At 43.2% G+C, this 23420-nt stretch overlaps 1 protein-coding gene across 2 annotated transcripts in view; it reads right to left on the bottom strand.

Annotated features, from left to right (window-relative positions):
* Positions 1-3944: 3944 nt before the first annotated feature.
* The window catches only part of CAMKMT (calmodulin-lysine N-methyltransferase), a 333952-nt gene continuing 314476 nt past the window's right edge, over positions 3945-23420 (bottom strand). For both annotated transcript variants that reach the window (XM_045189476.2, XM_024552862.3), the window contains 3 exons: positions 21642-21705; positions 10218-10349; positions 3945-4609 (listed from right to left, as the gene is read on the bottom strand). In XM_045189476.2, the coding sequence (XP_045045411.2) occupies positions 4523-4609; positions 10218-10349; positions 21642-21705 (283 nt within the window). In that variant the 3' untranslated portion in view covers positions 3945-4522. The remainder of the gene's footprint in view (positions 4610-10217; positions 10350-21641; positions 21706-23420) is intronic.

Raw genomic sequence — 23420 nt, 5'->3', positions numbered from 1 at the left:
TAGGATTCCATTTGCCAACCTGCTTTGTGTAGTTAGAAAGTGTTTGAATACACGGCCCCCGTACGGCTCCAATGCAAACCACTGCTGAGAAAGCGGCCTGTCCATGCTACACCACCTTTAAATTGTGTATATAATTTTATAAATGATATAAAATCTGCTTCTAGTCCCTGAAAAAAAAGAAAAAGAAACACAAGCATGGCACACTGCAATTTTGGAAGGATTTAAAATATGTGATTTCTGCTGGTACCTACTGTATTGGTTTTTATATAAAGCTTTTTTCAATAAGGTAAATTGTTACATGACAAACTCATCTTCCACCATTATCATCTGCTGTTTGTGTTTAACAACAGGAGTCCCGCTCTAACAAAACTGTTGTAATGGCTGTACAAATTACTCAGCTGAAAGCTTTTCACCAAACAAAACAGTATTAATCAGCAGTTCTTATGAAGGTGCTAATTAAAAACAATTTTCTTCCTCAGTTTGCAATACTAAAGCCATCTTCACTTGCACAGTTTCCAATACAGCTACTGTATTTGCTCACACTTCAGGCCCTCTATTAACTATTGAATCTCCTATTAGGCATTTTATTACGTTTCTGTTCACAAGCTTGTTGACATTTTAGAAGGCACAGTATGATCTGTTTTATCTATTAAAAAATGTATTAATTGAAAAGTCAGGGGACAGAAAAGGCAAAATATAGACTCCAAGTGCACAGACTTCCAGGGCAGAGAACACATGAACACTCAGCCACGGCCTGGGCAGTGAGCCCTCTGGGTGAAACAAAATCTGAGAATTAAAATTGGTGTTTCAGGCTTAATGGTTTCTTAAACACCAACAGGCTCCTTCTTAATTTGGAAATAGTCCTCTCAGGAAAACATTTGCCCTGTGTCAAAATTCAGTTTTGAAGGAGACCTAGTCTGACTTTCAAATCAATCTTTTCTCTATGTGATACTGTCAGAAGTATGACATTTCAAAAAGTCTCAACTCAGATTTTGATCTGGGTTGGAATCTAGGAACTGGAGCCCCAATCTAGGGTCTAAACAGCTTAATCTTCCCTGTAGGTGTGTCTGTCTGTACGTGTGTCTACATATACTTTGATTCCGAGTGGCTATCCTGCCCTACCCGCCCCCGCCCCCCCGCCCCTGCACCCTGCTGGACAGTGCCACAGAATTGATTGGCATCGATTGGAAACAAGTCAAATGCTGACTAAGTGCAAAGACAAACTCCATGGAAGCTGGGTTGAGGGAAGGAAACAGTCTATTTCTATTTTAAAAACAAAAAACAAATGTCTAACCCTTAGGGGAAGGTATGCCCCACTTTGGTACTGGAGAAAAGAAAAAAAAAAACAACAACTACCCCAGCATTGTCCTGCCTATAGTATTAAAACCAGGTTCTTCAACTGTCAAAAGCAGTTAACTAGTTTAGGACAGACACCTGGCTGTTGCAATAGGGCTCCAGAGGGCCACTAATCCTTCCATTCACTCAGTTAACTGCTGGATCCCCCAAATTGATTCAACAGGTACGCAGTGGTAAATTCAGTCCCTACTGAAGCCAAAGGGAAAATCAGCAAGGGGCGGGCAGCTCCTCTCTGAAAACACCCGAGGAACCAGCCAGAAAAGCTTTTATGGCCCAGACAAGTTTTCTGCTGAATACTGAGCACCTAAATTACCCTTCCCTAATGGAAGTTACATTTTCATGCTCAGTCAAAAAGCTAACAAAATACACAATTTATACAAAATGGCATCAGCCTCTTAGGTAGTCTTTTCTAGCACTTTTATCCCAATTCACAGCATATGTCTTGCTATAAAATAAAATATATTTCTTATAGCCAACTTGTATGTGGCTGTTCATATCACCGCACTGGAACTGACCATGGGTGATGTTAGAAACGTTCTTAGATCCACCAAATCTACTTAGTATGACAAAGGACAATCCTGAAGATTCAGGTACAGTGGGAAGAGGAATATCATAATAATTCTTATGATTCCCTAAGCAGACAGCTTCCTTTTAAAACAAACACATGCATAATTAATTACATAATAGACAATTATGGAATGGGACATTTCAGTTGCAATTATACAACCCAATACTGATGCATAGAAACTATTCTTAATTATAAAGTTCAAAAGAAATGTAAATGGATAAACTTTCTAAAGCAGCTATATTTCCCCCTTCTCAATACTGGCATTTCATTAAAATGGGAGAAAAATAAAAACCACTCTTAAGTTATTCAATAATATACATTAGTTTCTCCCAACCTCCAAAGAGCCTGGCTAGAGATATTTCTAGATGAGGATCCCATAAAGAGGAGATCTATGAACCCCTAAACATTTTACAAGAGATTCTCTAGGTTTTAATCATACAATAAGGGCATTTTTCACTAGCTATTTCTTGGTATGAACAGCTCTATTCTTACACCCTGTCTCAAGCCTAGGTAATTGTACACACCATTCTCAGATACTAAAAAAAAAAAAATACATTACTGGTTTACTTTTTAAAATAAAATTTGTCAGAGAAATAAACACTGGATGCACAAATGCAAATTGAATTCTTGCCAATTCATGTATTTTCATGAGGAAAAATGGAAATATTCTCATGATTCTGCTGTTCTATATTTTTAAAGGAAAAAAAAAAGAAGAATAGACCATCTTAGGTGCTACTGCCGGGACGGGTTTCCTTTGTCTGGCAGATTTCGTCGTGGGTTTTACAGAAGAAATCATTTCTGCTGTATTTTCACAAGTACAAATGGAACTACCTGTGTCGCCTTTTAAAACATTCCAAATTCTAATTTTTAAACAAGAAAATATGAAGCCAGTGTGCAACCTATACAGTCGCCAAAGGAGAGCTGCCACTAGCTGAACTACTCAGCTAAATGGCTGGTTTGCATTGCCCTGGTCTTTATCTAGCACTGAGAATAGACTGCTGTTTTATCCAAAGAGGAATAAATTGCTGTTATTGTGATGTTAGCCCATCACTTGGCATTGCAATTCAAGTTTTTGTGAGAAAGAAATGTATGATCTAACTGCGACTTGACCTGTGCCTTTCGAGATCCATCTAGGTGCTCCAATGGAGCAGAAAAAGTGGTGAATACAAGGACATGCAAACTGATGGCGAAAAATTTGTTTGATGATAGAAGGCAGCAGAGGAGACATTGGAGAGTCGGCTGTTTTCATGACAGCTAAGTTTTGTTTAACATGCAAAAGATCCCTCCCACCAGTCTCCCTTTAATTGTATCCCACTAAATACATGCTTATAAAGATATGAGGATGTAGAGCTAACCTACTAATGACATGACTCCTAAAGTGGGCACAGATGATTCCTTGCAGATAAACATCTGAATTTCCACAAAAGGCATTAGAGCATCTCGTGGATGCACTAGGCAAGAATATGCTTGGGTTCCCTGCAGAAAAGTCACTCCCTCTTAATCCTAGGCAGTACCTATTAAATGTTTACTATAAACTTGGATCACAACATATAACAATATATACTTACTTTAGATAAGATAATTGTGTGATTGAGTTTTTAAAAACTCCCCCTGGTTGCAATCTAGTTTCTCAACCATTTATTCAAAATTTCTCTGCAAAGGACCTATTTTGAAAGAGGCCTGGAGAACAGCAGCAGCTAGATTTGAGCCCTGATAAAGGCTCACTTTTCATTCATAGTCAGAGCCTAAATGTGCTCTTCTTGTACCTAAACAGATAATAAGCACTCAGCACACTCCTCCTCCTTGACACAACACATTGAGACTAATCACACATAATTGGAGAGGAGGAGCAGAGGGCTGGCCACGCTATTGTGTCCAGAGGACAAACGGTCAGTTTATGAGGCTTTGGGCTGATGTAGTCATTTCTTATACATCTATAGGGAAAAAACCATCCTGTTTAAAAGGAAAAAGAAGAATGAGCGAGGGAGGCAGAAAAAAGAGATGGCAGCTTTCACACTATTAATTTAAGGGAGATCAGAATGATCTACGCTTTATTTTTATTAACCAGTATAGAATCGTCATTTTGCTGTTTTACAGATCAAAAACTACTGCCACCAAAAATGGAACAAACAAAGACCAAGATATTTTTGTGGCAATCCCAAAAAGAAATTTTGCTGTTTTACAGATTAAAAACTACTGCCACCAAAAATGGAACAAAGACCAAGATATTCTTGTGGCAATCCCAAAAAGAAATTTTGCCTCAACTAGAGGTAAACATTTTTAGGTTGCTCACAAGTCCAATTCAAATCTCAGACAGGCCGTTTATAGATATTTAAAGACAAACAAAGGTTTGGTGCAGGAAGAGCAACAAGCAGACTGAAAAAAGAGGGGTTGAGGATGGCTGGGAAATGATGTGGGTGAGAACTGGCGAACTCCATAATCCATACGTGGAATGTCGTGAAGGTGGTGGGGGCCCAAGTCCCAGGGGCTGGAGAGTCTCAGGGAGCCAACGGCTTGCTGCATGTTGTACCTGTTACAGATTTCTGTTTTTGTAAAACACCCCTTCTGCACCGGGTGTTTTCTTCATCTTTTGAGCAGCTAAATCTTCTCTCCACTTTTGGTTAAAATAAGAAGAAGTGGGTAATGAAGGTTTTCATCATATATATCCTGGTTTTCCTTTTGCAACTGTAAACAATAATAGAAAAAAAAAAGGTAAAGAGACACGATTAGGAATTTTTACTAGATTTTAATGTTGAGCATAATAAAGACTTCTTACCTAAAGATATTGTTCTGGAAAAAAAATTAAAAAGAAAAGCAACTCAAGTAGTACTCAGTGGCATAGACATGTCAACACTGTGCATCGAGATGAGAAATTTGGGGTTTTGGTGTGGGTAGGGTGCTTTTCCATACACAGCTGCATTGCGTTTGTGACTTCATGACCTATAAGGCGCTTCAGTGAAGGCAGACCTGTGGTCTGGTTCATCTGCACCAGGCCAGCCTATTGGCATAGAAGCTTCTGCTCTTGGTCCTCTCTGTCCCCTGCCAGCGCCCCAGGAATCAGACAGGCAGGCCTCTCAGATCACTGGCTGGAGACTGTGGCAACACCGGGGCATGCAGGAAAGGCTTGTGGGGCTTGAGACATTTCCAAGACTCTCCACTTACTTCTTAAGGGTTTACATATTAATGATAAGTAATTCAAAAATTCTTTTCTCTGAGGAGAAAAACTTATCCCGACAATTAGAGCAGCAAGCTTTGGTAGTATTCGGATGGAGTTCCGCAGGCCTTCCCAAGACAGATTTTAAAATCTGATCGGCATTCTCAAATCTGAAGTACCCATTTCCTCATTGGCTACAATAACTGTGATAGTCATATTTATGTGCTATTCTAGCAAATAATAATTTTCTATTTATAAAGACAAAATTAATATTTTGAGCCAATTTTTAATTTATAAGGATCAGAAATAAATAATTCTTTTTAATTATACATGGAACCAATTCTTCTATTGTTTCAAATCAGACAAACCTCCCTGCCTCCACCCTGAGGCTGAACGAATGGCTCCAACTGTCCTGGATTAGTAGGTCTGGGGCAGAACTTGAATCTTTTCACAGTGCGTATTTCTCCTGTGGCGCATTCCCAAACTGTGACATGCCCTCACAATTAAGGACAGGAGCCACGAGCCTGCTTTTCCTTTTCTACTGGAACGTGAGGGCAACCCAGTCTTCCCTTTCTAATCCATTTTCCTAAGGTCTGATGGTGGTACCGTCACTAAAGTGACTCCATTCTGTTTTCTTGGATGGAGTCTGTTCTATTTACAGATGATTTGTTGTCTATTTAGAAAGAACCTCATGGCTTGTGGTTGCCATCAAAATAACAACAGTGTCATTTCTAAACACATGTCCCTCAATATCACTTTCATTTAAAAAGAAGAATAAAGAGAAAATGGCTTCCCAAACTTCCCAAACCAAACCCACTAATAGGGACCTACAAAGGTAAATAAATACCTTTGATGCTGGTTGCCCTAGTGATAGAAGGAGCTCACTGAAATATTTTATGAGGGAAGAGGGGGCCAAGCTAGCTAAATTCTTCCTCGGGGATTTGGGATAAGGTAAAGTTGATTACTCAGTGTGAGTCAGCTGACCTACTCACTCACAAGGCACTAAGATACAGACTCAAATGAGCTCTTTATAAAGTCCCTGAGGTAATATGTGGGATAAATAATTCTTCTGTAAATATGGGTTAGAAATCACTTTTAACTTGGATTCTATGCTGACCTCTGGAGGCCAAAGCAGAGGCTTCCTTGCAAGGAGGGGCCAGGGTCCAGCCCCTATGTTGACTGGGAGCCCTCCCCAGATGGGAAAGAGCCGACAACCCTCCAAGGCAACACTGCACCCCAGCCCCAAATCACTGCTGAATCCAGCCTGTTATGTGAGGGCACTTGAACACACACAAAGCTGTTAGGAAATATTTGCTTCAATGGGGGAATGTTATGTGGTTTAAGAATAATTCCATTTGTTCAGGCTGTACTTCTTTGCCCAATTAATAATTATAAATTTGAGACATAAAAAAGCACCTTGAAAAAAAGAACAAAAAGCAAATGGTGAATAAAACAATTTTTCAATTTCATAGGTTAAAGCAGGATCTTTGAGGACTGAACTAAATTATATAGCTGCTATTAGTCGCATTATGCTTCACTTCATAATTGAATGTAGCACGCTCAGCCTTGCCGTGGCGCGAACAGCAGCAGCGGGAGTGGAGTTCAGACTGTTTACCCTTTACAGTATCCACAATTATCAACAGCCCACCACACAGATTATAAGCACCAGCCACTTGTAATGTGGCATTTTGAATAGAAAAGCAGAAGTGCAATATGGCCGTGCTTTTCACACCATGTACTGACTTCACAGCCCAGCCCCAGCCTGTTTTCATGGCTAAGTACAAAAATACAGAAAATAAACACACGGGTGATTTTGCAAAAGTTGAAAAAAAAACCCTATGGTGTGTAAAATTATATTTCAAGAATATGTGCATGAATGAGAATAGTTTTATCAACTAATTTCAAGCCAGCTGTAATCTCGGAGTCAGGTCTCTACCTCGCTAAACAATTCGGCTATCCTTCAAGGTTTGGAGCCACACCACCGGCCAATGCATTTGATTCCCAGCCTGGGGGAGACCAAGAGGTTGGGTAGGGAGAGAGGGATGTGTTTTAATTTTCTTCCTGTTGTCTGAGGGAACAGAAAGGCAGTATTTTAAAAACATACTACACCTTTGGCTGCCTGGTTCCTGAGCTTGCTGGCTGCATAGTGTGGGCACAATTTAACAAAAACACTGGCAGAAAAGTGCAGAATGGCACCGTTTTGATTACAGGCTTGCTTTTTAACGGAAATAAAATTTCACAGTTAACAATGAGAGGTGAAAAGTTTAAGAGGCAAAGCTGTTCCTCCTGATCACTGACTGTTAATCAGCTTCATGGGTGGTTGCCTAAATCTGTAGAATTTTTTTTTTTTTTACCTTGCACTACTGCCAAGATTGTAACTAATTTTTTCCCCTGTTGTAAGAGGAGGGGTGAAAAACTCGGCATAGAAGGCAGCTGTGTATGAGTGACGTGAGGCACTAATGCAGAGGGCAGAATTAAAATTCATGAATCTCTTCACAACCATTTGTGTAACAAGATTAAGACGGGACAGCGGAAAAGAGCGGCATTATCAGGCGTCTTACAGTCCTCCAGCTGGTTCCGCTCTATTCCAACACAGTAGGGCTAAGAGGATAACACGCAGCCCGAAGGAAAACGCAGCTCCTCCATTGGGGAGCGAGCTCGTCCCAGGGACCAGGGGGTTTGGCCAGCGATGGAGAGGAAGAAAGCTGATTGCCGCTCAAGATGGAAAACTTTTAAGCCCCGGCTATTAGCACGCGGCAAACAAAAGCGGCCAGGGTGGAGGTTCCCGGTGGCAGCGCCGGCCCCTGCGCGTCCCCGAGCCTGGGGCAGGCGGGCGGGGACCAGAGGGGGACAAGGGTGCGGGCTCCAGAGCCGACCTCTTGCTTGGGTGAAGAGCACTGGGGCTCGGTGAGGGGCAGGGGCGCCCCCTACTCTCCCCTGCCTGGCCCGCGGCTCATGGCGGGGCGTCTGGGAGAGATCCTGTCCCTGCAACCTTCTCCTGTAAAGGAGACCTCCTCCACCTGAGGGCTGGAGTTGGGTCCTCTGGGCCTGGCTCGGCCCAGGCAGCACGCGGTTACACCGCTGCTGGAGCGGCAGCAAAGCCGAGCATTCTAGGTTCTGGCACAGGAGGGACAACAGGTATTCTTTTGCTAGAAGCACGCCACCAAACCAGCGGCAACTGATCTCATCATTAAAAGCCATCATCATGGGTGCACGTTGATAGCATTTACATAGGGTGCCCCGACTCCGCCGAATATTCCGCTAGGGTGTTAGTTCCTGAGAACAAAATGCACCTTGCACTCCTCACCACAACCAAAGGAGGAGGGGAACTGTTCCTTAGTCCAATGTCTGCAAGGTGGGGAACTTACCTTTCAAGCAATTATAAAGAGAGAAAAAGTAAGGCCACTGACTCATGAATATTTATTTTTGTGGGGCCAATCAATCAGTCCGTGGTTATTTTCGGAGCACTAACTGTGGGTATAAACGTAAATATATCAGTGTCAATGTAAGAGGTGCGTATAGCGACTTCTGAAACGTGCTGTGCTTTGCATGGTGGTGTACAACGCTGGAAAAAGACAAAGTTGCTGTCCACTGTCTGCTGACAATCTAAAGCTGTGGACAGAGGAAAGGCAGCCACCAAGGACTCAAATACCTCACGTGTTCCAACACCCTTCAGGTCGTGCAGGGAGGAGATGGAGGGAGTAGGAGACAGAAGCTTATCAGGCACAGTGCTGACTTCTCCGTCTGCTGGTGGAGAAACCCAAGCCTTTGCTCTCCTGAGCTGTGACTGAAAAACTCAAAAGCATTTGTTGTTCTGGGGGGAAAGTGAATGACAATGACATTGAAGCAGTCATCATCTGATCCCGGTAGATCTAGTCTTACCCTGGAGAGAAGGCAGATTTCATCCCTTTTGAGGGGAGGAGACCCTTCCCCACCAGGCGACACCTCCTGGGCCATTCTTTGGGTTTGGGGGAGGGGTTGAAAAGGGAAAACATAGTTCCAGAGAGGCAGGTAAGATTTGAATAACATGCCATTTTGTTATTTTCTGATGGTAAGTAAGCAAAGGGCCCGATTCCAACAGTGAGAGGAAGTGATTTAACCCGTTCAGTTCACAAAGCATCATTTCTTTGCCAGGGGCTGAATGGAGCCCTGAGAGACCCAAAGCAGTGAACCCATTTCCAGACCGTGAGGGTTTCCTTTCTTTTGCTGGGAAGATCAGATCCCCTTTGGATATAATTTTTCAAAAGTCAATACACTTCTACATGATATCATAGTCCTGGGTAGTAAAGAATGCTATTGATATTCTTACAGGAGAAAATTTAGGTCAGGCCTTTATTTTTCTGCCATTACAATTTACAAAGTGATGACAAGTCAGTCTCTTGCCAAGGTCAGACTAGTTCAGAGAAGGGAGATTTCCACAAGGCTCAAAATTACGTTAAGTAATACAGGCTATGCTAGTAACTGTGACATGCATCAGCAAACATGAGGTCCTAGAAAGTGTTTGGTAGGACGCTTGCCTCTCAGTGTCCTATATTGGTGTATACCCATAAATAATAAAAAGGCCGATAACATTGCTTTATGTAAGCAAGCTTAGAAATCACTCTCAGATAAGTGCTTTTGACCTAAATCTTGTAGCGCCTCGCTCTGACATATAACCCCACCACTGTGAAATTCTGTAGATTTAACAGTCTCAAAGTGCCAAGTGACCCAGCCATAAAGCAAGCAGAGATAAAGATTTACAGTCGAACATGATACAATTAGACGTCTATTTATTTCAGCGCAGCTGAGCACTGAACCTACTTAAAAGCCGAGGCTTTTTTATTAAAATGTAAATGCTTGTTTATCATTCACTCTATGCCACCTCCCCTGCATCCCACAAATTAGTCTATTACTAAATGAAAAGACAACTTTGTTTCAGAGGAAGGAGTAAACAGGAATGGCTTCTGTAAAATCCTTCTAGACATGCAAAGATAAAAGATGACTTCACCATACGAAATAATCAGATACAAATAGCTGTTCAGCAGCAGCACACCTAAGAAGTACTTTAATCAAATATTTAGGTTACCTGCCAAAAAGACCATGATCTCTTCAAAATGCAATGCGGATTAAAGTGTTATCTAACACGAGCAGAAAACTAACCTTGGAGTGGAAGTTTGAAATGTGTTCATCGTAATTTTCATGTCTTTGGATAGAGAAACCAGCTTTTTCAGCTAGATTGCAAAACTGGTTTAAAGTAGTCCCTCGGCGTGGGGCAAATACCATTGCTTTCCCCTAGAACATTAAAAAGGAAATTTACACATTTTAAAACTGGAAGGCAACCAAACATAACATACGTTGGTCAAAGCATTTAACATATCGCTCTCAGGTAGAAAACTCAACTGTTCTTGAGACGTCCACACAGGAAGGACATTCACATAGTGAGAATAATTTCATGGATATCCATCAAATAAGAAAAAAAATGTATATATATATATTTCATATTCAAATGGCCAGTGGCTTTCAAACAACACATGTGATAAACCCAATGTGACTCAAAGTTGGTATTCTGCATAACACACACCTCTTTTGGGCCCAGTGGTTTACACAAAAGCATTAGATTTTAAAGGAACTGGTCCAGGGCAGTGCCACCCACCTTGCGACTCACTAGCAGCTGCCAACACGTCCACAACCCAGCTCCAGAGCATGTGGCAACAGATGCCTATAAATGTTAGTTTATTGTGCTCTGAAACTTCAGTACCAAGAAATTCTCCATGGAGACAAGTAACCACAACCTCTATTGGAGAATGTTCACATTTCAGTCCTGCCACCAGCCTTTTCTGTGACCACACTGTCAGACACAAGTCTACAAGGATCTTGGTTTCCAGCTTCAATGAATCCTTTAAAATGGTCATCATTATAGCAAAGCGGCTCCTCACAGTACTCAAATGATTGCTTTTCAAAGAAAGTGGTACAAAGAGGGTAAACAGGCTTTTCTAAATAAATTGCACGACCTTATAAGATTGTTGCAGTGGGGAGAAGGGGAAGACTTGAATAAAACATACACCAGATTTCCGAAGACCATCCGGCACGAAACTCCACCACGATCGTGTGCTAACTCCTGGGTGCACGTGGATTTTTTCCTCTCCCTCCTAGATGTGCACAAAGTGCCTACGCTCCAGAATCTTCTGTTCTTTCTATTCGTTTAAAAGATGACTGCACGCTTCTGTTAATTTCAAGGTTACACTTCACCTTGATGAAATGCCACACTAGGTTTTGGGGGAATCATGAAAATCTGTCCTGGTTTCTTATGAAAGGTGGTTTATCATTCATACCTGCCAGCTAGTTATTTGAGCACGAGGTCCGTGTCAGACACTGGGAGAGGGGCTCTACAAAGTCTCCCTTAGTCTTCAAACCACCAACAACGTAGGGACCATCAGCTCCATCTTACAGGATGCTCAGAAAGGCTGAATAACTGGCCAAGATGACACGCCTGGTAAATGATTGGAAATTTATCTGACTCCAATGCCAATGCTCTTTCCTGTACGCTACATTGCCTCCTTCTTGGTACTAGTGATGAGAATAATAATAATAGCTATCACTGTGCTAGGTGCTTCCACCTTCCTTCAAACCTCTCAGACGTTCCCAACAACCTTGCACGGGAGACACTGCATCTGACAGATGATTCAACACACACTGAAGGGGTTGAAGAATACAAGAAAGAACTGTGTGGCAGAAAGGAAAATCAGAAAACTACAAAGCTGTTGAGCTAGAAGAGACCTTGGAGATGTTAGTGTGATCTCATTGGCAGATGAGAAACTCAAGTCATCCTAGCTGACCCACCAAGTTTCCTTTTCCAACAAATGGGAGGAACAGAACTTGCCCCTCCCCCACCACAGCAAGGCGTGAGAATCAGATGAGGTGATGAATATGAAAATAGTTTGAAAAACAGGGTTAAATAGATGTAAGACTAGAAACATCTACAGCACCTAACAGTGCTATAAAAACTCTCTCAGTTCTCTCTCCCTGTCACTCTTTCCCTCATTCACCTACAAGAAAAAACACTGATACACTGTCCCGGACGTCAAGTGTGTTTTCACACTGTGTTTACACGGATGTGTACACACTCAGGCACATACTTATAGCAGCCAATACACTTAAGTTTCTGTCAGCTTTTCCAATATTAATTGCTATTTTCAGGTGGTTTTCAAACTTAGCAGTAAAAATTCATTTTGATATGAAACTAGATATAATATGTGGTCTCAGCAGGGGAGCAAAAGCCACCATTAAAAAAAAAGAGGGAATATTAGGAGGTCATTTTAGTCATTTCTAAGAACTGGTTGTCCTCCTGGATTTTTGAATAACAGAAGTTTTTCTTTTTTAAAATTTTAAACTCACTCACAAAAACTGTCTTACGATGACAACAGAAGAGCTGCTTTTTAACAGCTATTATCTAAGCCAGCGATTTTCAACCTTTTTCATCTCATAGCACATATAAACTAATTACTAAAATTCTGCAACTCACCAAAAAATATATTTTTTGCCAATATGACCAAAAAATAGGAATAATTTTGATAGGTTTACAAAAAAAATAATAGTAATTACCTATTCTTTTTGCTCAAAAGTGACTTTTTAAAAAAATCAGGCACCTGAACTTGCATATAAGGATTTCTGGTACCAAGAATTAACCAATCAGACACATCCTTATTATGGGACATGACCAATAAGATGCAACCCCGTTATGTGACCTATACAGTTATGGTTCAAGACAGGGCGTTCACACAGACGGCCACTGTTGTGTATATAGGCCGTTGTCGTTTTTTTACTTGACAACCTAAGGGAAATGAGGTCAGTACTCCTGACTAAAGAAGCAGGTACTGCATGTTTTAAAAATTCTTGTGACACACCGGTTGAAAATCGCTGATCTAAACTATTTGTCATAACGTTTACAAGGCTGCAGGGCTCTTGGGTGGGTTGATGCTTGCGTTCACAAAGCGCGTGCTCCCTGCACTGCACCCCGCATTGGCTGGGGTGGGCTGGGGGCTGCAACTGAGCACATGGCAGCGCCCTCTGGGCAATATCTCTGTCCTCCTTCAGGTCTCAGTTTACCTGTTCTCCTTCATTAACTGCCCGGTCTAAAACCGCAGGCCCTCCTCCATCGCTGTTTACCCCTCTCCTCACGTTATTTCTGTTCTCAGCACTCATCACCTCTGACACACGTTATGTCCCTGTTTGTTATCGCCTGTCTCCTCCGGTGGGAAAGTACGCTCCTTGACAAAGGGATCTCCTGGGGTTTATTCACTGCGTTTTCTCAGGGCTTACGTTATAGTAGACACTCAATTAATATTTGTTGAGAGAATAACCTAAATCCAGATGTTGAGTAATACAAGTCTTGGAGAATTCAAAGGCCATGTCCTATTGCTTATTCTTTAGAAAAATTTTCTTCAAGAAGCGTTAATAGAGTCAGCAACTGCGATGGGATTTTGGAGGGAAGCACCTGTGCACAATACTGTACCCACAAGAAAGATGAAGAGCAAGCAGGAATTTCATCTTTAATTACTTGGGTACGAGTGCTTTCTTTTTCATTTCATTGAATACAGACACCTTTGACATGTACATTCGTCGTTAGGAGGGACAACGGTATACCATCCATTCATTCCATAAGCATCCATTGAGTCCTACTGAGCGCCTGCATCCACCCCATAATGAGTGGTTTCAGAGCCTTCCCCCACCCCCAGTGGAGCTGGACCCTTTGACAGGTACAATCAGAGGAATATGCCTTACAATTTAGGCTACAAAAATCAAAGCAAGTAAAAAAAAATAGATTTCAAATTAGCCCATCACTTTAGGAAAATTATTTTTAATTTACCAAAGCACACACTTCTAAGCATTCACAGTCACAGAATCATTTTACACTCAGAATGAACACTCAATTGAATGTAAAAATTTGACTGCAGAGACATTGGGGAGAATTTGTTTATCCCGGGAGAGGAGAGAGTGGTTGCACTAAACAACAACGATAATGTTTATATTGTGGGCGCTGCTGTTGTTATTTTGCTAGACTCATCTATACTCATGTATTAAAGGGTGTGTACTCCTGGAAAAAATAAGCATGCTTCAGACTTATTTTAAAAGGAATATGCTATGCCAACGAAATGCTTTTATTCCTTTTTCATATCCAGGCAACCAACTATTAAATACCAATGACATGTTTAACCTTATGTTTGTTTTCTAACCTTTTCTTTACCCAGTTTCTGAGATGCTGTCCTTGCCTGCTTCCTCCTGTTTCCTCTCCTACATTTCTCTCAGTCCCTTCCCTGCCTTCTGTTCTTTCACTTGCCTCTTAATTGTCAGTGGTCCCCTGAGCTCTGCCTACTTTTTATTCTATACAGTTCTAGGCTGTTGTACCAAAGCCCAGAACTCCAGCTACCACGTATACAGCAAAATTCACAGTATACAGCATTCACCATTGCCCAGAGGCCACACCCATATTCTCAGGTGCCTACTAGAGCTCTCCACGGGATGTTCTGAATGTGCCTTGAAGCCACTCTGTCTAAAACAGAACTCAGCATCCTTGATTCCAAACCCCTACTCTTCCCAGGGCACCACTCTTGTCTGTCTGTCTGTCTGTCTGTCTGTCTCTCTCTCTCACACACACACACACACAAGCTGAGCATCTACTAGGTTCCGAGCACTTCCATATTCTTCACCATTAAAACGAAGCTAAAAACCTGGGAATCATGGCATTGCTTTTAAAACCCTCTAATGCCACATCTGCCAACCCACATCACTGTCACCTGCTGCACGTGGTTCTCAAACTGTTTCAGCTGCTTCTAGGGTGAACTGGAGGGGTCAAAGAGAGACCAGGGGAGAGGAAGTGCTGAACTTATCATATCCAATCTCATATCCAATTGAACTGAAGCTGCTTCACTTTTCTGTTTTATAATGGGGGTGCTGGCTAAAAATGTTCCGACCAAAGGGTTCTGCCATTAAAACAGGGTTGAAAACCACTAACGTGCGTCCACCTTTTTGGGATGACAGGCAAAGCCCAGCATGACCTGACCCATATGTATCTCTGCAGCATCATCCTTGTTCCTCCTTCACACTCACCTTGGCCTCTAATCAGGCCAAACTCATTGCAGTCCTCTGGTTTGTTCTCACATGGACCCCTTTGTCTTCAAACCTGCAAAGGTGCCCTTCAAGTGGAATGCTTCTCTGGATCTCCAGTTCTTTGTTGGCGTGGAAAACACTGGCTCATCTTTCAGCAACCAGATTAGACGCCCTGCCCCTGCGGTGTCTGTGCTGAGCTCCTCTGGCCTCCACACTGGGTTATCTTCTTCCTGGCTTCCAGGGGTTACCCATACCTCTGCTATATCCCTAACACACCATCAGGTAACTGCTCGATTGCTCGTCTCTCAGGCTGGACTTGCGCTACTTTAGGGCAGGATTATGCTGTACGTTACTCTATCCCCAGGCCCTGGCACTGTGTCTGGCTTCTGAGAGGCACTCAATAAATGTTTGCTGAACCCATCTCTCAGTGAATACCCACTCAGTTCCCTCTTCTCGATCTTCAAGTCTTCACTAGCTCCCAACAGAAGTAGTTGGTTTACACTTGACCCATAAGGAACCTTGCTGCTTTCCAGATCCCTCTAATTCCATTCCAGCCTTCATGCTATGGCCGGAGTGATCTTTCTAGAACCCACATCTGACCTCACCACTGCTCAAAAATTTTCAATGCTTCTCTATTGCCCATGTAATAAAGTCCAGTCTCTTCATCAGAGTGCTCTTAGCCTTTCCTAAAACGGCACCCCAAATAAACTCGTTTACCTTATCTCCTGCCCCTCTCCATCCATAACCCCTAGACCACAAAGACATTCTTATACTCCAGCAAATGTCTTGTTGACCCTGAAACACAACATGCTTTTTCATATTCTCTACCCATCAGCACTGTCTCCTCCACCCAGGGTACTGCCTTCCAGTCCCTTCTTCTGAGGCTTGCAATGAATTCCCTTCTGACCATTCAAGACCAAAGTCAAATACCACAGCCTCCAGGGAAGCCTTCCTCAGGCAGTCAGTCCCTCTGTGCTGTACCTCTTCCCAGTACCCACCACATTGCATTGTAATTCCTGGTAGCTCATGCACCAATCTGCCCTGCTAACAACCTATGAAGTTCTCACAGTGCTCATCATTCACATTTATAGCCCTACCCTACATTCATTCCCCAGCACAGTGCCAGGCAGGTAGTAGGTTCTCAAACAAATGTTTCTTGGGTCAAGGCAGAGTCCAAACCCTTGAGTATCGCATATTCTATTCGAGGTATACATTGGAAAGGTCCACAGAACAAACAAAAGTAGCCGTATATGATCAAGTGTTGAGCTATTAGAAGCTATTTTGCACTGTCCACTGTGGTCCCGCCTGTGTGCGTTACATCCCCACAAGGAACCAGAAACTCCTTGGGGGCAGAGACCGAGCACCGCGCACGCTGAATAAGCATCCAGGTGGACTTCAGAAAAGAACTGGGAGGGCTGGGCCCCTACTCTGAGGGTCTTAAGAACACCTGGGGACTCTATTCCTGTACCTTGGAGAACCAGGCTTGGCAAGCACAGCTTCTCACCCGACGGACCCCTGGCCCAACCAACAGACAAGAACCCAAGGGCTCTTCTTTTCGGCACCGTCTCAGTTCACTGCACCGAGCCGCACACACCAGGCTCTTCCCCGAGATCAGGGAAGCAAAGGTTTGCTAAGTGCATACGGAGATGTTCGATTCAAAAAAAGGAGGAAATCTGTCAATCAAAAGAAATTGCTCTTTAGACTGCCTGGTTTACATTGATAGCACTCCTGGCATTTCGGCAGGATTCCAGGGATGTGGCTGTCATTGCGTGCTGGGCCGTTTCTGAAGAAAGTGAAATGAATCCCACCGTGGTATTTTTGCATTCCTGACCATTGGTCAGCAGGGGTAAGGAGCCGGAGAGCTGTCAGTACTGCACCCCTGCCCATCTCCTCGTGGTCCTGAGTCAGCTCACACTGGCTGGCTGGCCCGGCTCTCCTCCCTGCACCCAAAGCCATTTCAGAGGAATATCAGTAGATGCCATTTGCTAGTTGTCATTTCTGGACTCAAGTTCAACTTGCAGGCTGCCGTGGCTATTTTAAATTACATTTGGGTCTTCAGATATCAGGCATTGGTGATGTTCTTTAAAGAACCCAATGACAGAGGGGCACCTATCAATCATCACCAGGCAGCAGCCACTCACCAGAGGGAAAAATGTGTGTAGGGGGGAGGTTGCTTCTTGGAATGAGTAAAATTTGCTGACTTCATTCCTTTCTAATATCTACTTTATTTTCTTTTCATCTTTTAAGTTTGCTGGAGAGCCCCTTGTAGTATCCTAGCAGGAGTCACATGTTTTCAATTTTTCTCAACCAGCAAGTTGAGGAAGGTTTCCATTTGGGGCAGATGCCAAACATTTCCTGCTGAAATTTGGGGCTACTGAGAATAACTTTCCAAGCACGGGTGCCTTTTTGGCAGAGAATCTAAGCTCAGCCCTGGGATTTGAGATTGCTAGAAGCCCACCCCAGTGGCTAAGCCCTCTATGAGGTCTATCCCCACCCCCCCACCCCCACCCCGTTCAGGAACTCATAAAAACTGGAAGGCAGAGAAACTTCCTTTCCAACTACTTTCTTTGCCTCTGGAACTATGACTCCAGACAGCTGATTTGCTGTAGCTAGAAATCAAAGAACCACACTCCCCAAAATGACAGAATTCATTCCTTCCCACAGCTTGACAGTTGAACCTCCATATTGCAATTACTTCATTCTTGCCAGCTGGTAGTAATCTCTCGCCCTTTATGCAGTGTAGGTTGTCTACAGTGAAATGTCATCTTTGTCCAGGTATGTAATCCTTCTGGGACCCATGCGGGGCCTTCTGCAGGGGTGCAGAAAATGGGTGTAGGGGGACACCATGTGCCCAGTTATGTGCAGAAGTTGTCAAAGTCAAGGCCAAGAAAATGGTTTATTCCTTTCCTGCCAGCATTTCTTTGAGGAAAATATTTAATAGTTGGAAAGAATCTCCTCTATTCTGTACTCAACAGGGCCAGAAAGCCTCTCTAGTTCTTCAAGGTAACAAGAGCTAATATATATAGAGAGCCAATTGGATGCTAAAGCTTTCCAAAGCATTGGGTATGGGGAGTGAACACACTCTTCATTTTATAGATGGAAAGCTGAGGCTTCAAGAGATGAACCCAGTGGCGAGATAGGAAGGACAGACTTGGTTTTCACTGAACATACTCCTGGCTCCATCCACCACACTTTGCTTTCAGAAACTGCCCCAGGAATTTGAAGCATCTGGCTCCAGTGTAGTTCTTGCTGGGCACCCTGAAAACTTGTATCTCCCATTGAATTTTTTTGGCTCTCAAACAACTATACTTTGCAAAAGAAGCCAGACACAAAAGTATACAGACAATAAAATACACTCGTATGCATTGCACAAGTAGTAAAACTATGGTGATAGAAATCAGAATTTTTGTGGCCTAGTGTAATAGCTGTGGGCTTTGACTGGAAAACTCCATAAGGAAATTTTGCATAGTGATGCAAATATTTTATGTCTTGATTATTGTGTTAGTTAATGAATGTACACATTTTCTAGAACTGCATGAACTGTACATTTAAGATTTATGATTTTTATCTCAGTGTAAGTATGAAAATGTCTGAGATATATTTTTTTTATTGTTGTTCATGCACAGTTGTCTCCATTTGCCCCCCCCCCCACTATTCCCCCCACCTCAGCCATCCCTACCTCCCACCCTTGATCCTTCCTCCTTTTGGCTTTGTCCATGTGTCCTTTATACATATTCCTTGATGACCCTTCCCCCTCCCCCCCCCGTTATCCCCTCCCACCTCCCCTCTGGTTACTGTCAGTCTGTTCTTTATTTCAATGTCTCTGGTTATATTTTGCTTGTTTATTTGTTTTGTTGATTAGGCTCCACTTATAGATGAGATCATATGGTATTTGTCTCTCACCACCTGGCTTATTTCATTTAGTATAATGCTCTCCAGATCCATCCATGCTGTCACAAAGGGTAGGAGCTCCTTCTTTCTTTCTGCTGCATAGTATTCCATTGTGTAAATGTACCACAGTTTTTTGATACACTCATTTACAGATGGATACTTAGGTTGCTTCCAGCACTTGGCTATTGTAAATTGTGCTGCTGTTTGCTGAGTCTTGAATTACAAAGAACTCAGGGTCCACCAGCATAGCCCCCAAGTTGTTTCTCTGTGGGCCTCTGTGGAACCTTCAGGCCCTTGGGCCACAAAACCATGGAGGAGTTGTCTGGGCTCAAGAAAATATTGAAAGCAGCTCCAATTATGATGGAATAAAACCTTTACTATTATCTTAGTCTTGGACTGTGACTTCCATAACACATACACTCAGCAGGGGGTGCTCCTTTGGGAGAAAAGCAGCCAGCCCTGAGAGCTAAGAAGAATAGTTCAGTTTTTCCTCTATCTACCCCCAAGCTCTGGGAGCCCTTGTAGCCCACTGGCACAGGACATGCAGCTGCTGGTCACTGCCAAGTCCATGTGACCCTTCTAGAGTCCACCAGGGTAGAGGTGGAGGGGGTGCAAGTGTTATGATTCCCCAGACTTCCCAGTAGGGATGAGTTTCCTGGGTGGTAATTTTGGAATGTCCACATGCTATCCAGAACTTGGACTTCCCCCCCTTAAAGTGGACCCCTCGCCCCTCAGGCTACAACACCTGGCAGCGAATGAGGAGCCTAAGCCAGGCCCCCGACTCCCATTTCTAATGCTGCAGTGCGGTCTGGGCCCTTCTGATCTAGTCTTCCTCCCCGCTCCTCACCCAGCATGAGTAAGCACCATCTACTCCAGGGCCCCGCCTCAGCCTTCTTGGAGCTAAGGGTGAGGATCAGCTGTCCGGAGGAGGGCTGCAGTCTTCGCTCAGAGGGGCTGCTGTGTGGAGCCAACTTCAGGCAAGGGAGGAGTGTGATTCCGGGTTTGAGAAATGCTAGAGATTCCAGTCCAATCTGCATTTAGGTCTATTCATAGCTTGGGTAAATCATGCAAATCTGCAAAACGGAGTATGTGCCACCAGCAGGCTTTGAGGGGGTGATGGTGAAGAGTGAAGTACTGTTTGTTCGGTGTGGGACCAAGTCGTCCTTGACACATTGTATTTATGTATGATGCATTTCCACAGAGGCCTTTACCTCTGAGACTCTCAGGCCCTCTCTGAAAGTCCTGACCTTGCAAATGCCACAGGCACCACCCAAGGCTCACAGAGGGAATGAATAAGCCTCGAATTCCTTTTTCTACCCTCAACTTGGGCTGCTTACCCAACCGGGGCAGCGGCCATCAGTAGCTTGGAGCGTGCCCCTTCCTGGCCTCCAGACCTGCTTGCTACCCACCTCCCAGAGGGAATGCAGAAGGCCAGTTTACTTTAATGGATTACTACTTACAAAGCTGTGGTTTCTCCTCTGAGAGGCCTATTTAAAGTTGCCGAGCTATTGTATACAGAGATAATGAAATCAAAAGCAACAGTGTAAGGCAAAGGATGATTATCAAATTGCTCTGGGAAACTTCAATGTGAAAACAGATATAAAAGACATATTGAAAGGTATTAGTCTATAAGTCTCACTGAGTTCAGACAACTGGAGCAAACCCTCTCTTTAAAAAGACTTTAGAAACACAACTCTAGAAAATACTTCACACACACACACACACACACCACACACACACACTCTCTCTCTGCAGTCTTTTCTCAAATGTGAGTTCCTGTCAGAAACTGCATTAACATTGTTAACCTATTTTAAATTCGATGGTACAGCAAGAGCCTTACATACTTACAAGATTTTATTTTTAATGCATGAGCTTTAAACTCGTTTTTTTACTTTAAATAGATGCATATTAACTCTCCGTTTAGGCTGCAGGACCTCCTAGCTTAGTACAACAGCCCCACAAAATAAGAGTGGATACAAACTCTGTAATTTACTCACAGGCATAAATGGATATATAAATGTAAAAATGTGCACAATATTTTATGCCACGCTTGGCTTCATTGTGACCTAATGTTTATAATATATAAATAATGGCTTCCTTTTAAAGCAAAGGACTTTTAATACACAGATTCATCTGAAGTCCTTTTTCTTTAATATAAACAGAAATAGAAAGAAAACAAATCTATTGCAATAAATAAATACCCAATGACAAAGGTTACCATTGAAGGGATTTAAAATGACAGAAGTCAACAGAAAACTTTCAATATCATACTTCTACTTTAATATGAAGATATTGTTATCAAAGGAAAAGACTCAAGAAATTCTGTGATACAAATAATCTCATGCTATCTTTGAAGTGCCTTCATTTATTTTACTACCCACTGTGTTCCTTATCAGAAGGCCAAGGGTAAGAAGTTCCCTAGTTATGATTAGGAAAGAATCTGGTAGATCAGAAGACCCAATTGAAGTTGGACATAATAAGTATTAAAGTATTACAGGACATTAATCCTGCCATTCCATTACTCTCTCCATCTCTTAGGACAGACTAATTATTCTGAAGCCAGGGAGAAAATAGAAACATACTTACCCTGGGCTGGAGTAATCTCTTTATTGCACTGACAAGGCTGGCTCTGTACTGGTCCAGAAACAGGCTGACATTGAGAAGAGAACAGAATCCAGATTAAACTGAGTTTTCAAGTCTAATGATACTAATAGAGATAAGTACAGGGCTAATGACACATGTTTACTCAACACCAAAAAAGAGAAATTGTTTCCTTCTCTTCAAATGACTTACTGGAAGAAACAAAAAAAGATACTGTGGTCAGTGGTGCAACCAGCGCCGAGCCACCGACGCCCAGTGGGCCAGACTTGTACACAACTGGGCCACGCGTCTCCGTCACGGGGACACTCTCTAAGCTTCTGTTTGGGAGAATCATCTGGCTGAGATGAAGCTCTCTCAGCACTTCCTGTCATTGGAGATTAGTCTCTGTAGACCTGGGTGGGCCCTCTGCACACCCAGGGTTCTGTGAGGCCACCCTCCAAACACAACCCACCAGCCCCATTACACCCAAACCACAGAGAGATCTCAGGGGGTGATGGTTTTCAGTGAGTAGGAACAGCACTGAGGTTGGATTCAACCAGTGACCTAGGACTAAATGGTTCCAAAAACAAAGATGCAGTTTAGGCAATGTGTCACAGAAACCATGGCAACTCTGGATGCCATGTGCCACCCCCCACCCGCCTTGATCTCCATGTTGATTTCTTCCCAGTTCACTGCCATCTTGCTTGTTGTCCTCCGCTCTTTTGAGAACTTCTGTGGTTGCTCTGTCATCCCTTTGGCTGGGTCAGTCTGACCCTCTCTTAGCAGGCCTTGTCTTGGAAGCTTGGGACAGAGTTTCCTTATCTGGGACTCATAGGCTAGAACACTGGGCAGCCTTGTGCACCAGCCACTGCATGGGGAGCCTAAGTGGGGGCCTCTACTCCCACTTCTAATGCTGCAGTTTGGTGCAATCCCCTCTGATTTAGCCTCCCTGCTCCTGACGTAGCGTGAGTGAGTGTTGCCTACTCTAGAGCCCAGCCTCATCCTTCTTGAAGCTAAGGGTGAGTATCGGCTGCCAGTAGGAGGGCTGCTGTGTAGAGCCACGCTTCAGCAAGCTCAGTGGTTCAGCAAGTTCGTGGTTTAATAGAACTCTGGCTCTGACCTTTCTGCTCTGTCACCTTGGACAAGTCACTTCACATGAGGCCTCTGTGTCTTTATCAATAAAGGCCCACCTATGTAGCTGTGGTGGGAATCAAATTAATATGCTAGTTGATAAATATTTGTTGTCACCTACTACATAGGAGGGGTTGTTTTAGCATTAGAAACAAGCTATGAATAAGACAAAGTTCCCACCTACAAGGAGCTCCCAGTCTGTTCATACACACATAGATGGGACTCAATTTGTTTACTGCCTGACTGGCAGATCAACACCATCCTTGAAACGGAGGCGCTTCTGTAGGGTGCTCGTCTCAATGGCCCTAAAAAAGGCTGTATGCACTCCTTTATGGTAAGGAAGAATCAACATTCGGGTCGCATGTTTCACCAGACTGGGTTCTCCTGCAATTCTCTCCTTTGAGAAGCGGAAGTGGGGAGGGCAGTTTATGAGACGTTTCCAGGAAGTCAGTGCTTGGGTTTCATTCACCATGTCATGACTAGTAGAAGGGCATATAAATGGATGCTCTGAGCACTGGAAAAAGAATACTCTTAAGATGAGCTAGCAATCATATCTAGACTGGGAACCTTATCCCACTCTATCCATCAGTCGGGGTAACCTATTTACCGCCCGTGGGAGAATTGTCGTATCACTCCGTAAAAAAATACTTAAAT

The sequence above is a fragment of the Desmodus rotundus genome, chromosome 5 (assembly GCF_022682495.2).
Source record: "Desmodus rotundus isolate HL8 chromosome 5, HLdesRot8A.1, whole genome shotgun sequence".
Taxonomy (NCBI): Eukaryota; Metazoa; Chordata; class Mammalia; order Chiroptera; family Phyllostomidae; genus Desmodus; species Desmodus rotundus.
Note: the sequence above shows the minus strand (reverse complement) of the source record. Positions and strands in the feature narration are given on the sequence as shown.